We start from the raw sequence: 15,848 nt of genomic DNA on the forward strand, positions 1-15,848 counted from the left end.
TGCAAATTTTATGATACCTGAGTGTAAACCAGTGGGATCCCAACCCAGTCATAACCGAATAAGAGGCTGCACCAAGAGCGATAGCGGTTCATTTCCTAAGCCAGAAACAGATAAGACACAATTCACTAAAATGATGGGGACAGGAATAATATTTACTGACTCTCAGAATGCGGCCACTTCTTTTGTGAATCTGTCTGCAGAGATGGGACCAACTTTGTAAGATTAATGGTGGGTTGGTGGGTTCTGAAGGTCATTCCCAAATGAAAACTCTGAAAACGATAAGCAATGAACATCATTCAACAATGTGTAAGAAGGATAGTACAGTCGATCTTATTTTTAACATGATGATAAGTCAGAATTTTATTGGAACAGCTCCTATTCTATTAAATTTATAATTTTTTTCAGTTAGGCTGTGTGAGTTTGGGGCCACACTTAGGACTTACTCCCGGCTCTGTGCACAGTGATTGGTCCTAGTAATTCTAGTGGTAATATATATGGTGCCAGGGATCAAACCCAGATGCAAATAAATGCCTGACGTGTTGTACTGTTTTTTTGGGCCTTGACTCTGTCATTTCCAAAACAACTATTGGCCTCTTGATGCTGTAAAAGGTAACGGTTAATATTTTAAATGAACAATTTTTAACCATTTTTAGTAAATTGTAGGATAAATTATTTTTGTTTATCTCTTCTGAAAACATTTCACTTATGGATCTTATAAAATGATAAATGCATCCAAGATCTTTCCCCTAACAAATGAGAACTTGAGAAAGCTTATATTGACAGAAAAAAAAATCAATCTTTGGATCAGAAAAGAACTGGAATTAATTGATTTTTCTCCTATTATTGAATATAAATTAAATTAAGACTGGGTAAGAAAATTTACATTACTCTGGGAGATGTGTTTAAATCAGTCATTTCTTGTCTCATCCAGGCAAGAGAAGGTTGTGCCCAAAATCTATTGGCTCAGACACACATTTATTTCTCAGACAAAGTCAGAATTATTTCATTTAATGAAAATATAATTTTGTTGCCTGGAGTACCTGAAAAACTGATTTGTGCTCAGGATAATCCAAATTTGGGCAATTGCCCTGGGGAGACTCACTGTTATTCCAGAGGTTAAGTTAGGAGCCTGGCACCAAGAACAGAGCGGATCTCCTGCGTGGGAGTCAGATCTTTTGAGCACTTGGCAGACGCTTCTAATCAATCAAAAGCTGTTTCTTTTACAGAACTTTATATAAGGCCTAACTTTATACAAAGCTCTGTTAAAACAGAGTTTCCAGGGGCCAGAGATAGCATGGAGGTAGGGCATTTGCCTTGCATGCAGAAGGACAGTGGTTTGAATCCCGGCATCGCATATGGTCCCCTGAGCCTGCCAGGAGCGATTTCTGAGCTTAGATTCAAGAGTATCCCCTGAGTGCTGCCTGGTGTGACCCAAAAACAAACAAACAAACAAACAAACCAAAACAAAACAAAATTCTCAAAGCTTCCAGACAATCAGTCTGACCTGAAGTCTATATGCTTGCTCTCTCCTGCATGCTGACTTTCAGATGCTAGCCCAGTCTTTCCTGTCCTTTTGCAATAATGGCTGAGCAGTTGGTCTGATCAGACCTGCTGGTCTGATCCTTCATGTCCAGGTCTTTCTCAAATAAAGTTGACTGACCTCGTACTCACCGTCATCAAGGACTGCAGATCAACACTGTCTCGGATTCTTCCTTCCTTCCGGGCTTTTGCTGCTAGATTCCCAAACCAGATAAATGGGACCCAATATTTCAAATGAGGAGATTTGAGATGGTCAAACAATTTCCTTTCATCAGCAGTCATAAAACCTTTATGCAAAATAAAACACAGCAAGATGATACAGGCTTTTTTTTTAAAACACATTACCATAAATATCTGTGTTGCCTGATGAAGAGACAGGTGTTGGAACATTCTAGGACTGAAACTCAACTATCAATTTTAGAAAACACAACAAAGCTGTTTCTCTATGAACATAATGGGCACTGGGGGAAGGATAGTGTTGGTCTCAATTAAAACGGTTTATGGTGTTTTTGTTTTGTTTGTCTGTTTTAGGGCCACACCTGGAGGCACTCAGGGTTACTCCTGGCTCTATGCTAAGAAATGGCTCCTAGCAGGTTCAGGGGATCAGGTAGGATACCAGGTATTGATCCCGGATCAGTCCTGGGTTGGATGCATGCTAGGCAAATACCCTACCACTGTGCTATTGTCCCGGCCCCTCAAATGGTTTATGTTTGTCCTGAAAATATGAAATATGTAGGGCCAGACTGATCGCACAGTGTATAAAGTGCTTGCCTTGTAATTAGCTGATCTGGACAGGATCCCCAGCACCTCATATGCTGCCCCAAGCCCAGCTAGGAAAGATCACTGAATGCAAAGACAGGAGTAAGCCCTAAGCAGTGCTGGGTGTGAAAAGCAAGCAAGCAAGCAAGCAAGCAAACAAACAAACAAAAAGAAAAATAGTGGGATCAAAGACATATTCTAGGGATTAATTAAGGTGTTCTCTTTTAATACAATATGACCATATTCCATTCTGGAGACTAGATGGATCCCTGAATACCACTGGGTGTGGCCTCCAGCCCCGCCATAGTGGCCCAAGAACTGCTGGGCCCAATATCATCGCATCATTAGATTCTTTTTTGGGGAGGTGGGTGGATGGGGTGGGCCACACCTGGCACTGCTCAGGGGTTACTCCTTGGTCTGCACTCAGAAATTGCTCCTGACTGGCTCTGGGGACCATATGGAATGCCGGGAATAGAACCTAGGTCTGTCCAGGTCAGCCACGTGCAAGGCAAACACCCTGCCTCTGTGCTATCTCTCTGGCCCATGCCAGATCCATAGACTTTTGTCTTCAACCACTGGCCTACCTGGCTGAGAATCTCCAGGAGGAGCCCCTGGCCCTCACGAGTATGCATGGGAAATCCAGAAAAAAGAAGAAAGAAAGGTGGGTGTCGGGCCTACGGCTCAGAATGAAGGAGCACATGCTCACAATGCCCCAGGCCCTGAGTTCAGCCTTTGGCACTTTTTGGACTCACACTAGCTCTGCTTGGAGCACAAGCTCAGCTCTGGTTGTTAGCAGGCTCCATTAGCACCTCACTGCCAGGCCCACACCACGTGGCTGAGCATTTAGGGGAGTAGCCCCAGCCCCTGGGAACCAGCAACACCGTGTGGGCCCGACAAATTCCTGAAACATTAACTTAACAATATTGTAAATTGCAGTGTTTAAATATAAAACAACAACAACAACAACAACAACAACAACAACAGTAAAGGGGTCAGAGACTTAGCACAGTGGGAAAGGAGTTTGTCTTGCACTTGGCTGACCTGGGATCGATCACTAGCTTTCCATATGGTCTTCTGAGCTGGCCAGGAATGATTTCTGAGTGCAGAGCCAGGAGTAACCCCTAACTCCTGCTGCGTGTGGCCCCAAAAGCAATAAACAAACAGACAGACACATATTTTGAGGCCAGCAGGATAGCACAATGGTAGGGCTTTTGCCTTGCAAGTGGGTTTGATTCCTGGCAGCCCATCTGGTCCCCTGAGCCTGCCACGAGTCATTTCTGAGCAGAGGCTGGAATAACCCCTGAATGCCACAAGGTGTGGCCCCAAACCACCCCCCCAAAAAAACATTTTGAGTAATTCAAATGGCACAAAAACCTAAAAGAGCCGAATTACAAGTTTTTAAACAAGCCTACTTAGACTGTTCTTGGTTTTTATTATCCAGTTATATCTTAAAAATAATTTTTGGTTATTAAAACAAAAATTTTTTTGATGGTACACTAGATAGTTATTTACAAATTTTATTTAATTAGTCAATTAATTAATCATCTTTTGAATAGGCAATGAACAACTCAGTAAACCCTCATGCAAGGCAAATGCTCTACTGCTGTGCTATCACTCTAGACACCTCCCCTATTATTTTAATACTGATTTTCTAGTAGGAATATATCAAATTAGATGTAAAATTATCACAAAAGCCACATAAGCTTAATAAACAAAACCAACAACAGAACTCTCAACTAGCAATAAACAGCTTACATATCTTCAGATAATGACATATGATGACTCCATTGTGAGATGACAACCGTCACAAATTTTCTTTTAATAAAATTTTTTAGAAAATTTCATTATCATTTGGCTATACCAAGGAATATTAAGTAATTTATTCTTACCTGCCAAGGAATAGGCTTTAGGAGGTTTAGAATGTTACACTAGTATTGAAATATTGAAGGCTAGAAATAACTGTATTATGAGCAACTCTGTAAACCAGTATTTAAAATAAGAAATTTTATTTTAAAAACTCCCCCACCCCGTAAAAAACTCTTAATTTGTTACTTGAATTTAAAATCTGAATAAACAGAAAACTAGCTACAACACTAACATTAACCAACAGGAGACAGGTTTCAGATCCTGAGAATTCTGTTTTTTGTTTTTTGTTTTTTTCCTTCAGTGTATCTCAAAGTGGTGTGTGATCCATATAATCTGCTCCTATTTAGAAAGTCAACAGATGGGGGCCGGGTAGGTGGCGCTGGAGGTAAGGTGTCTGCCTTGCAAGCGCTAGCCAAGGAAGGACCTCGGTTCGATCCCCCGGCGTCCCATATGGTCCACCCAAGCCAGGGGCGATTTCTGAGCACATAGCCAGGAGTAACCCCTGAGCGTCAAACGGGTGTGGCCCAAAAACCAAAAAAAAAAAAAAGAAAGTCAACAGATAAACTTGACCTGTCTTGAGTACAGGCTTACCTATTTGCCACAATAATCCATCCTTTCTTTGGCAGTTGATTCTAGACATTTTATAGCCATTGTTTAACAGTTACGCTCTTGGGATTTGTCAGGCAATTTTAAAAAGTGACCCCATTTATATAATGGCTGAAGTCTGTCACTTGACCAAAGAATAACGACATCTTTGGTTATTTTTCAGATAGTTTATTCAAATATGACAGTAAGTCTTTTCCTTGGCTTCAGAGCAAAAGCAAATAAGCAGAAGAGGAGGCTAAATTTTCCCACCTGGTCCCCCACTGAAGGGGACATATAAAGTTAGAAAAGCTGTTGGTTTTGCATTTATATCTCCAACTGACTGAATGCTTTGCTAGATACTGTAAAAGATGAATGATGATGATCCAAACATTATTGTGGCCTCTAGGTATGTGCAGACAAAACAATTTATATTTTATTCACATAGAGTCACATATCTTATCCAGAAGAACCCTATTTTTGGAAATAAATTTATTATTCAAATGAAGGAAGACCTCTTGCTGTTGGTCAAACCAATTCAGTGTTTGCTATGAAATAGAGTTTAGGGTCAGAGAGATGGTACAGCGGATAAGGCACTTGCCTTGCTTGCAGGCGATCCCAGTATGCTCTGATACTGATTGATTGATCCTGATACTATTGATCTGGTTCTATGGTCCTCTGAGCATTGCCAGGAGGGATCTGTGAGCACAGTGATTTGTGGTTTCCCAAACCAAAATATATATAATAAAATATAGAATGTTATCCTTATTAGCACTTTGGGTCATTTTTTTTTTTTTTTTTTTTTTTTTTTTTTTTTTGTGGTTTTTGGGTCACACCCGGCAGTGCTCAGGGGTTATTCCTGGCTCCAGGCTCAGAAATTGCTCCTGGCAGGCACGGGAGGACCATATATGGGACGCCGGGATTCGAACCGATGACCTCCTGCATGAGAGGCAAACGCCTTACCTCCATGCTATCTCTCCGGCCCCCAGCACTTTGGGTCATTTTAAGCAGAGAAAGTTGATCTTGTATCAGAAGGTGGTTATAAGGCACACACAATAGTATGTAGGTAGGGTGCTTTGCATGTAGTAGACCTAGGTATGATTGGTGGCACCCCATATGTAAGCCATGAGCACTGCTGGGTATGGCCCAACCCCTCCACCCCCCAAAAGTGATTATAATTCTCATGTTGAAATAATTTTAACTATAGGCATTGACTTGCTTATTGAGTGGTAGTACAGACCAGTTGTCTGGTCCTCACACTACCCAGTCCCCTTTATAAACCTGTCTCTATGCCATGTTGCTTCCGGTCCTTGCCACACCCGTGACATTGCTATTTTATTTCACCATTGCATGTGCCTACGGTTTTTGTTGCACTCTGTTCTCCTCCTGTTTGGTTCAGCACTGCCCTGCTATTTTCATACTGTTAATCTCACAGGGCCCTTCTTAAGATTTCTAACTCAACAGAAAATAGATTTACATGAAACATGTATATGGTTGCAATGATGAATGACTTATAGTAGGGAAAAATTTCATTGCCCTCAAGTCAAAGAACTAATTAAATCCAATTAGAAACATTATTCTAGTTGTCATAGATTTTTGTTGACTGTGCAGTTGAGTTTTTCCCCCTTAGGTTGAACTGAGGCAGATGTCTTTCGCCTTTGAAGCAGAATGTGCAAATGAGACTCTAGGAGCAGGAGAACTGAAAGGTCTGTCTCTCAAAACTTACAGGCACAATAGGCTTGCTGCCAGTTCTTTCTGAAAGAAAAAGTTGTATTTTCAGCCTCTGAGCCTTCCCAGAGAAAATTCCTCAGGAAGATTGTACTGTGCCAGGTTCATTTACATCTCCCTGTTCCCAATGAATGGAACAAGGCTAACTAGATTCAATTCCAGCTATTCTGTAAATTCACTGGGGGAAAAATGTGACAGAGAGATGTAGACTCATAGTGAAAAGCGATATTGTATAGTGCAGAGGTCAGAAGTTGTTATTATTATTATTATTTTTTGGTTTGGGGGCCACACCTGGCAGTGCTCAGGGGTAACTCCTGGCTCTGTGCTCAGAAATCTCTCCTGGTAGGCTCAGGGGACCATATGGGATGCCAGGAATGGAACCCAGGTTCGTCCTGGGTTGGCCATATGCAAGGCAAATGTTCTGTCTCTCCGGTCCAGTTGTTATTATTTTTAACCGTGAACCAAAGTTAGGTACATATGACCACCAAGTATTTGCCTTTTAAAATATATGTTCTCTGTTCCTCTTTCTTCTGATTTCTTTCATTCCGTTCTACACCATTCCATTCTAAGTACTGTTTCAATCTACTACAATGATTTAAGCACCAAGTAATAAGTTACAAGCTACAAGAGTTTAAAACAGGATGTAGTTGAATGAAATCAATTACTGAGGATAGTCAGTGTAAACAAGACAGAGACTTTAGTTTTCTTTTTAAGAGCAAAAACATCTCTAGTCGGCTATATTTAGTATTCTTTTTGATAGTTCATTGCCTTCTATACATGCCACTAAGGAAATGACATATAAATCAGTCCCTTTAAGTTCTCCCCTATCCTTGAGAATCAAAGTTTTATTTGCTCTGGTGGATAGGTAGGTAGGAGTTCATTTGTAGATAAAGTTGAAGAATTAATAGACACACCATGGGGCAGGAAATCCTAAAGTTTTCTTTATCTCAGACTATTCTGAGGGGATTTTCAAAAACCTGATGCCAAGGTTGACCCTTATGCCTACTAAGTACTAATGTCTTTGGTGAGAATAAGACATCAATATTTTTCTAAGCTACTGCATTCAAGTTTCAAAACAACCAACCGGCCTTTTCACCACCTTTGGCATCTGAGAAACGTGCTTAAAATATGGCTTCGTTGGTGCTAATTCTGAAAGTTGCTTAAATCTGCAATCTCAATGTAGCCTCTGACTTGACTGAAGGGGGGGGGGTCTACAATCAGACTTTGAGAAGCATTTGTTTCTTGAATACAATAACCTTGGTTTTAACTCCTGAAACAGAGCTGTGAGTTACCTTCCAAAGCCATCAGCTTCCCCCCACTGTACTCTCCCTCCTCTGCAGAGCAAGTGCGCATAGGTGAGTCAGGTTTCACCGCCAGGATGACATTCTGTCTGTTCTGGGCTCATCATGTGAGACTATAGGGGGAACTGACTCAGCCTGGAAAAGTTCAGCCAACACAGGGAAGTCTGGCACAGCTGGGAAGACCTCTGTCCCCTTGACCACCTCTCCTGAATGGAGCAGGTAAAGATTTTTAAATTTCCCTAAGTTTAAGGAGCCTCAGAGCCTCAGACTGTGTCAGAAAAAATCAAAACAAGACTAAAGGGCAAAAAGTAGATAGGTCACAAGAACACTTCATTCTATGTCGTGAGAGAAGACCAAAGGGTAAGCGATCTAAGTATGGGCCTAGCGTTTGAGTGCAGCTAAAGTTAGCACTTTTATCTCAACAACCCCTTGACAAATGGGAGCTTGCTTTGTGTTAATGTCTGTTAGTTGTGTAAGTATGGTTAGAAACCCTGGTGTGGCCCCATCGCGCTCATGCTTATCACTAAAGAAGCCCAAGGAACTGCATGTGAAGATCCCAGGACTTTAAAGGGAGACTTTAAGCTACAAGGAGTCTTTTCTCCTTGTTGCCTTATTTTTAAACGGTATTTTGTTTGTTGTTATTTTAAAATGTATTGTTTATTTGGGGTTGGGCCCTTCCCCCCCCCCACAAAAAAAGTTCCTGTGGTAGCTCTCAATTACTCCTGGTTACCTTTCCAGAAATTCAGTGCTAGGGTTGGATAATGTAGGCATGAAGCCAGGGACGGCCAGCATCCCTCCAGCAATGCTTAAAGATGTGGACCACAGGGGCCGGAGAGATAGCACATAGTAGGGCACGTTGGCCTTGCACGCAGCTGATCCAGGACGGATGGTGGTTTGAATCCCGGCATGCCATATGGTCCCACTGAGCCAGCCAGGAGCAATTTCTGCGCTCAGAGCTAGGAGTAACCCCTGAGTGCCGCTGGGTGTGACCCCAACCCCCCCCCCCCCAAAAAAAAAAGATGTGGAGATGTAGACCATAGTGGTGATGCTTGAGGGCCTACAGGGCACGTCAGCGATGTTTAGGAGACATGGTCTACTGGTGTTCACACCCAAGTTGCTTCCATCAGCTGGGTATGTACTCTGAGTACTGTACTTTTTCCTGGCCCAGTTCTTATTTTTTTTAGCGACCACACCAGTGTAGCTTGGGGATCATGCAATGCTGGGTGCTCAAAAGTCAGAGCCTCATACATTCTAGGCTCTACCACTGAAGCCATCATCCCATCCCAGATGTGACTGTCTTCTAATGACTCTTATAAACTACCATTTGTTAGAGAAGCAAATATAATCTAGAAGTGTAAAGTTTTTTTTTTGTTGTTTTTTTTTTTTTGGGTTTTTTTTGGTTTTTGGGCCACACCCTGTGACGCTCAGGGGTTACTCCTGGCTATGCGCTCAGAAGTTGCTCCTGGCTTCTTGGGGGACCATATGGGACGCCGGGGGATCGAACCGCTGTCCTTCCTAGGCTAGCGCAGGCAAGGCAGGCACCTTACCTCCAGAGCCACCGCCCGGCCCCAGAAGTGTAAAGTTTTAATGTATGAAAGATTTGTGGTTATTTTTTATTGATCTTTGAGAGCAGAGACTAGATAGCCTATATAAAATAAACCTTTTTTTTTTTTTTTTTTTTGGTTTTTTGGTTTTTGGGCCACACCCGGCGGTGCTCAGGGGTTACTCCGGGCTGTCTGCTCAGAAATAGCTCCTGGCAGGCACGGGGGACCATATGGGACATCGGGATTCGAACCAACCACCTTTGGTCCTGGATCGGCTGCTTGCAAGGCAAACGCCGCTGTGCTATCTCTCCGGGCCCATGAAATAAACCTTTTGTAAATGATAAAAACGCCTAGAAATTTTAGCTTTAGTAATGCTTTTTTAAAAAAGATTTTATTTTTATTTGCTGGTGTTTAGGCCACACATGGTGAAGCTGAGGGGCTAATACTGATGCATTGCTTGGAGTTCTCTTCTGGCAGTGCTTAGGGTCTTGTAGTCTGGGAACTAAACCTGGGCATCTCATTGGAAAACATATGTTCTAGGCCTTTAGACATCTCCCTGGATCCTAGTTATATTTTTATTCCAGAGGAATGACTATGGTATCTTTGATTTTTCTTTTGGAAAATTTTTATTGAAGCTATTGTTAATTATAAAGTCCTTCATAGTTGGGTTTCAGGCATACAGTGACAGTAAATTCTTTTTTTTTTTTTTTTTTTTCTCCTCAAAACCAGGTCTCAGGCTTGGAAGTCATATACTCTGTTATTGTTGTTGTTATTACGTAGGATTATGCTTAGGGGTGCTCAGGGCTTATTCCTGGCTTTATGTCTCAGGGATCACTCCAGGCAGTGCTTAGGATGTGAGGTAGTTGGAATTAAATCAGGGTTGGCTATTTGCAAGGCAAGTGCCTTAACCAATATCTTTCCGACCCATCTTAAGGGTTTTTGTCATCTTCGCACTGTGACTTTCCCTGATCATTATATTTTAAATTGCAAATGTTCCCCCAAACTTCATTAATTTATTTCTCTCTGAGTTTTATCAAAAGCTTGCAATACTTAATAAGTATGCTTAATCATTAAATTTATTGTATTTTTTATACTTTAATGTTAATTCATAATTAGATGGCATCTTTTTTCTTTCTTTCTTTTTTTTTTTTTTTTTTTTTGCCACACTCGGTAGTACTCAGGGCTTACTTTTGTTTCTGTGCTCAGCGATTGGCAGTGCTCAAGGGACTATATGGTGTGCTGAGAATCAAACCCAGGCCAACTTTGTAGAAAGCAAGTGCCTTCTGTACTTAAAACCTTTCCTGGTTGATCAGTAACTTCTTGTTGAATAAAGGAATGAAGAAGGAGAAATTTCACAGAAAAACTGTGAATTTGGAGAACCTATCTAGGCTGAGAAGGGAACATGGAAGGAAAAGCCACGCACAATACCTGCTTCAACCACATGGTCGATGGTTGGGAATCTTTTGTACACGGCGGTGCTCACGGAGCGGAAGATGAGCAGGGATGTAAGATTGACATATCTCATCAGTGTCCTTCGCAGCAGGCGCCCATGTTCGTCGGTCCCATGAACACTGCTGGATATGAGGAACATGAGCCTATCTGGCCAGGGCAAGTTCACGAACTGGTTCCACCATCGGTTCACCACCAGAGTGACATAAAAACCTGCAGAGCAATAGACAATGATGAAGCAAGTTCTTCGAACGGACGCATTGTAGGTACTGATGCTTTAGCATTATTTTAGCCTTTATAGGGAGTCAGGGGGGAAGAGGGGCAAAGATTGTTTGCCCAGATCTTATGAATTTTTTTTCCCCTCCAGAAAAAAAGTAATTTGTGCCTGGCAATGCTGTAACACCCAGTAAGTAGGAATTAGAATGAAAAAAAAATGATGCTAAAAATGGAGTTAGTGAAGAGAAAGCATAACTGTCCAACAAAACAGCATAGGATTACCTCAAACTTGTTCGGTGTTAATTCAGCAAAAGCTAAGGGCAAACCTTATGGATGATGTTGGCTCTAGTGCAAGCGGTGTCTTTTCTGGCATGCCTCTCAGCTTGGACACACTCCCATGCAGAGTCACTGATGTCACCCTAACGGAGACAGCTGTATGGCTGCATTCTGGCGTGTCACCTATACTTACCCAGAACAAAGGTTACTGGAATTTGTTCAGCATATCTGTCACAGTAAATTGATAATTTTTCAAAGTAACGTTTTTGGGCTCCTGTAAGTAACAATCTGGAGCAAAAATAAAATGCACAGCCCTTTATGATATTATTCTTCTGCACCTACTTTGCAAGTGACATTCAGTGCAAACAATTAGCCATAAATAATCTTAGTTGCTTTTAAAGGAGCAATAACTTTTTCTTTTCTATCTAAGCTGATGGATCAAAAAAAAATCTTGAAAGTTGCTGAATGTTCTTGTCATTAGATTCTTAGGATATAGATATTACCAGGAAATAATGGGATTTATTAAACATTTAAAGTTTTTTTTTAAACATTTAGAGTTTAAATACTATACATTACTAAGCTTTATATGATGAATGTATTGGAATTGGAGCAAGATATCTATTTTTCTTTTTCTTTTTTTTTTTTTTTTTTGGTTTTTGGGCCACACCCATTTGACGCTCAGGGATTATTCCTGGCTATGTGCTCAGAAATCGCCCCTGGCTTGGGGGGGACCATATGGGACGCCGGGGGATCGAACCGCGGTCCGTTCCTTGGCTAGCACTTGTAAGGCAGACACCTTACCTCTAGCGCCACCTTCCCGGCCCCTAAGATATCTATTTTTCAAAGATTCTATTTTTCAATGATTTATCAGGCAGACATTAAAAAGTGTCTTGATTAAATTTATTATTAATTAGATACCATTATTATTAATTAGTTACCCTGAATTTGATGACTTTTCCTGCATGTACTACTTAGCCCATTTACATTTGTACATGTTTTGCTTCAGGAGATCTGACAGTTGGTTAAGCCTCACTATTAGTTAAAATGTGAAATAACAAATTGATCAATTAAAAGCAAATATTTTATTACTAAATTTGGTGGGTTAACATTTATATCCTATAAATAACCAATTGTTTACAATAAACCCAAATCCAGTCTTCAGTCATTCATCGCTGACATTTATGTGCTAGGCAGAGAAGCAACATCTCCAGGCAGGATATATGATCCAAATCCAGAAAGAGAAGAATGTTTGATGAATTTTCACAAGTGAACGCATGTGGCTGTTGAAAGGATATGGAAAGTATTGGGAAAGTCCTGTCGTAACATGTGTCAAATGTCCATTTAGGTCAGCAGAACTTCCATAGAGGAAGCAGAAGGCTTTTGAGGTAACAGGAAGCTGCACTCAGACTGCAGAGAAGGAGCTGCTGGGAGGTTGGAAGTTGCCCAAAGGGAATTGTGTGAGTGATGGTGGGCTTGGAGTTCCTGTCTCAGCTTTGGAGGAGGTGTCAGAATTTCCCAGCTCAGGAAAAGCTGACAGAAGAGGTAGCAACGAGTAGCATGCCAATGTCTAGTGATGTTAGAATGATTTCTCATACTCAAATTGTAATGGTCAGAGAGGTTGGATTAGGTTAATTTTTTGAGTAGATGTTGATTTTCTTCTCAAACCAACATAGAGCAAAATAAAACATTTTTGGGCTAATATTTAATGCTATGAATATCAGTCCATTACTAGAGAGTGTAGCCACTTCTCTCCCAAAAAACGTCCTGTGCAACTTTCCAAGGAGATTTTTACCTGGAAGGCATGAGCCAGGGATTAGACAGAGTCAAGTTGAATCCAGGTATACCACAAGATGGATTTGAATTTTGAGAGTATTTTGAAATCTCTTAAAGTTTTCTCATTTCTAAATGGTGAGATACATAATATCTATGCATCAGGGATATTTATGAAGATGACAGGATGGAAAATACATGAGGGCTGGAGAGATCGTTCAAGGGGCTGTGTGCATGCTCTGTATATAAAAGGCCCAGATTTGATCCCTAGCACCCCTCTTGGTTCCCCAAGTATTGTTGGGAGTGATTCCCAAGTAGAGATGGGAGTAGACCCTGCACATTGCCAGCAGTGACTCTGAAACAAAAAAAAAATATGTATAACAATATGGTGTCACAGTCAGTTATAAGGTAGTTGCTATTAATAATTAGATAATGGAAAGGAATATTTAGCTAATAGAAATATTACTACTAGTAAGTATGACAGTAATTATGTTGTCAAATACATATCCAGATAGGGAGAAGTAGAATCAAATTAATGAATTCTGGCCTTGCCTCATGCTATTTTTTATAAAATACTTAAGTATTTTTTGCTTACATAGGATTTACAAGAACTTATGATAAATTGAGTTTATTTACATGAACTTGTAATAGATAAGGTCATAAATAGGGGTGAGAATAAAATTATATTTTTAACAGGTATGTTTGGCTTTACAAATCCAGCCTCAAATTCTTATATGACTTTGATACATGATCCATTCTAACAAACTTGAAATGTTAAATTTTAACATGAAGAATGACTTGAACTTATAATTATTGTTATAAATGTAAGTATATTTGGTTTTTAGAAAAAATACATGCATACAATTTTGTGGGGATAAAAATCAAATACTGGTGCATTTTTTGGCTAAATTGCAACTGTTTTTAAGAGCTATTCTATTTATTCTAAGTGGCAATAGCAGCCACTAATGTCCCATTAGTAAAAATAAACTACTGAGACAATGATCCCAACAGGTCAAGTGTCTTCCACCATTTCATTTTTGAAGAATTAGGTGACAAACAAATTGTCAAAACGAGTAATAAACTTTCCATTAAAGATATTTCCCCAAATATCTTTGTAGACCCACATAAGTATTTGTTTGAAATAAAAGCTTCAAAATATAGCAAAATAATTCTTCCTATTTTACTTCTGATAAATATCAGCCAGCCAGATTAAAATCTCTCCTCTTCAACTATCCCTCCTGTTGCTGCAAGGAAGAAACAGGTGAGAGAAATGATACACAAATTTGTTCATCAGTATGCAGAAGAAAAACAACAAATAGATGTACATAGAAAAGGTGGAAATACAGCCTCAAAAACCATAAACTTTCTATTTTAAACTTTAATTTCCCCCTGAAGAAGGAATGTATGCCATCATTTGTTAGTAAAAAAAAAAAAAAAAAAGAGCCTCATAAATCGTCCCTTTTACAATACTAATAAAAAGTTATTAAGACTATAATTTTAGCATAAAGGTATTTTTTGAACATGATAGGTTCAAAAGTGCTTGCTGTAAACCTGACAGGCATAAGTTATAATATTATAAAAATAAACATATTCTGTTTTTTTTTTTTTTTTTTTTTTTTGGTTTTTGGGCCATACCCGGTAATGCTCAGGGGTAACTCCTGGCTATGCGCTCAGAAGTCGCTCCTGGCTTGGGGGACCATATGGGACGCCGGGGGATCGAACCGCAGTTCATCCAAGGCTAGCGCAGGCAAGGCAGGCACCTTACCTCCAGCGCCACCGCCCGGCCCCAAAATAAACATATTCTTTTGTGAATATAATATTCCCCAAACTCAGAAGACATAAAAAAAATTAACTTAATTTTGTTCTGACCCTTCCTTTAGCTGAATAACTGGCCAGGTTGATGAGAGCTCTCTTGGATAGGTCTTGTTATTCCAGGCACAGGAAAAAGAACCTGCTTGGTGTGTGCACCACTCACAAACATGTAAATAACATGGATAGTTGCTCCAAATGTCCTGCTCAAAAAAATTTAAACCCTGAACGACACAGTAGAGAAAGGCACAAATAATTTGTGAACTTTGCCATCTGAAATGATTGCATAGTTAGGATATAAGTATAAATCTTCCATTTTAGACTATCGCCATGTTCTTGTAGTACATTATCTCATAGTGGCCAATGAAGGTGGGCTGGGCTGGGTCTCACCTGAACATGATAGTTAGAGTCTATTTTGGCAGCCTACACATGGTTAGGTGTGGATTAAAACACCCTGTCCTAAGGAGAAGGCAATAGAAAAGATCATGCAAAGGAGGAGGTTACATAATGCAAAAGTCAGAAGCAACCACAGGGTTGATTTTTGAGACTGTATTTTTACATCATACTCGAAGGCCATTTAAAGAGACATGCAAAGGAAAGTACCTGTACACCAAACTTATTGCTGTGTAAAGAACAGCAAAAACAATAAATTCCCTGTATAGGAGTTTGTAGATGCTCCCTCTCCACTTGAGGAGTAACCTATGAAATCCAAAAAAAGTCGCATTTGCTACTTTACTGGAGTAAGTGACAGTCATTTCGAATCGTTTTGTTTTCTAGAAGGGCAAAAAGACAAAAACACAAGAAAAAAAGTCATGTTTAAGACAGAGTATAAACATGTATCTCCAAGGAAACCCAAGCCAGCAATAGGTCAGTCTCTTTGCTTTTTCCTTTTGCTTTTCTCAGTTTGCACAATTTTGAGTTGGTAGATAATAAATACCTCACTGCAAAATATTTTGGTAGAAAAGAGCAAGATAGGAGTCTCTGGAAAGAGAAATATCAGAACTCTTAA

At 40.2% G+C, this 15,848-nt stretch overlaps 1 protein-coding gene across 1 annotated transcript in view; it reads right to left on the reverse strand.

Moving 5' to 3' along the window:
* The window catches only part of BEST3 (bestrophin 3), a 43,005-nt gene extending 27,411 nt beyond the window's left edge, over positions 1 to 15,594 (reverse strand). The window contains exons 1-5 of the mRNA XM_049783027.1: positions 15,443 to 15,594; positions 11,454 to 11,548; positions 10,748 to 10,981; positions 1,672 to 1,826; positions 18 to 95 (exon numbers count right to left, since the gene is read on the reverse strand). Coding sequence (XP_049638984.1) covers positions 18 to 95; positions 1,672 to 1,826; positions 10,748 to 10,981; positions 11,454 to 11,548; positions 15,443 to 15,594 — 714 coding nt within the window. The remainder of the gene's footprint in view (positions 1 to 17; positions 96 to 1,671; positions 1,827 to 10,747; positions 10,982 to 11,453; positions 11,549 to 15,442) is intronic.
* Between the last annotated feature and the right edge of the window lie 254 nt (positions 15,595 to 15,848).

Source organism: Suncus etruscus, chromosome 11 (assembly GCF_024139225.1).
Source record: "Suncus etruscus isolate mSunEtr1 chromosome 11, mSunEtr1.pri.cur, whole genome shotgun sequence".
Taxonomy (NCBI): Eukaryota; Metazoa; Chordata; class Mammalia; order Eulipotyphla; family Soricidae; genus Suncus; species Suncus etruscus.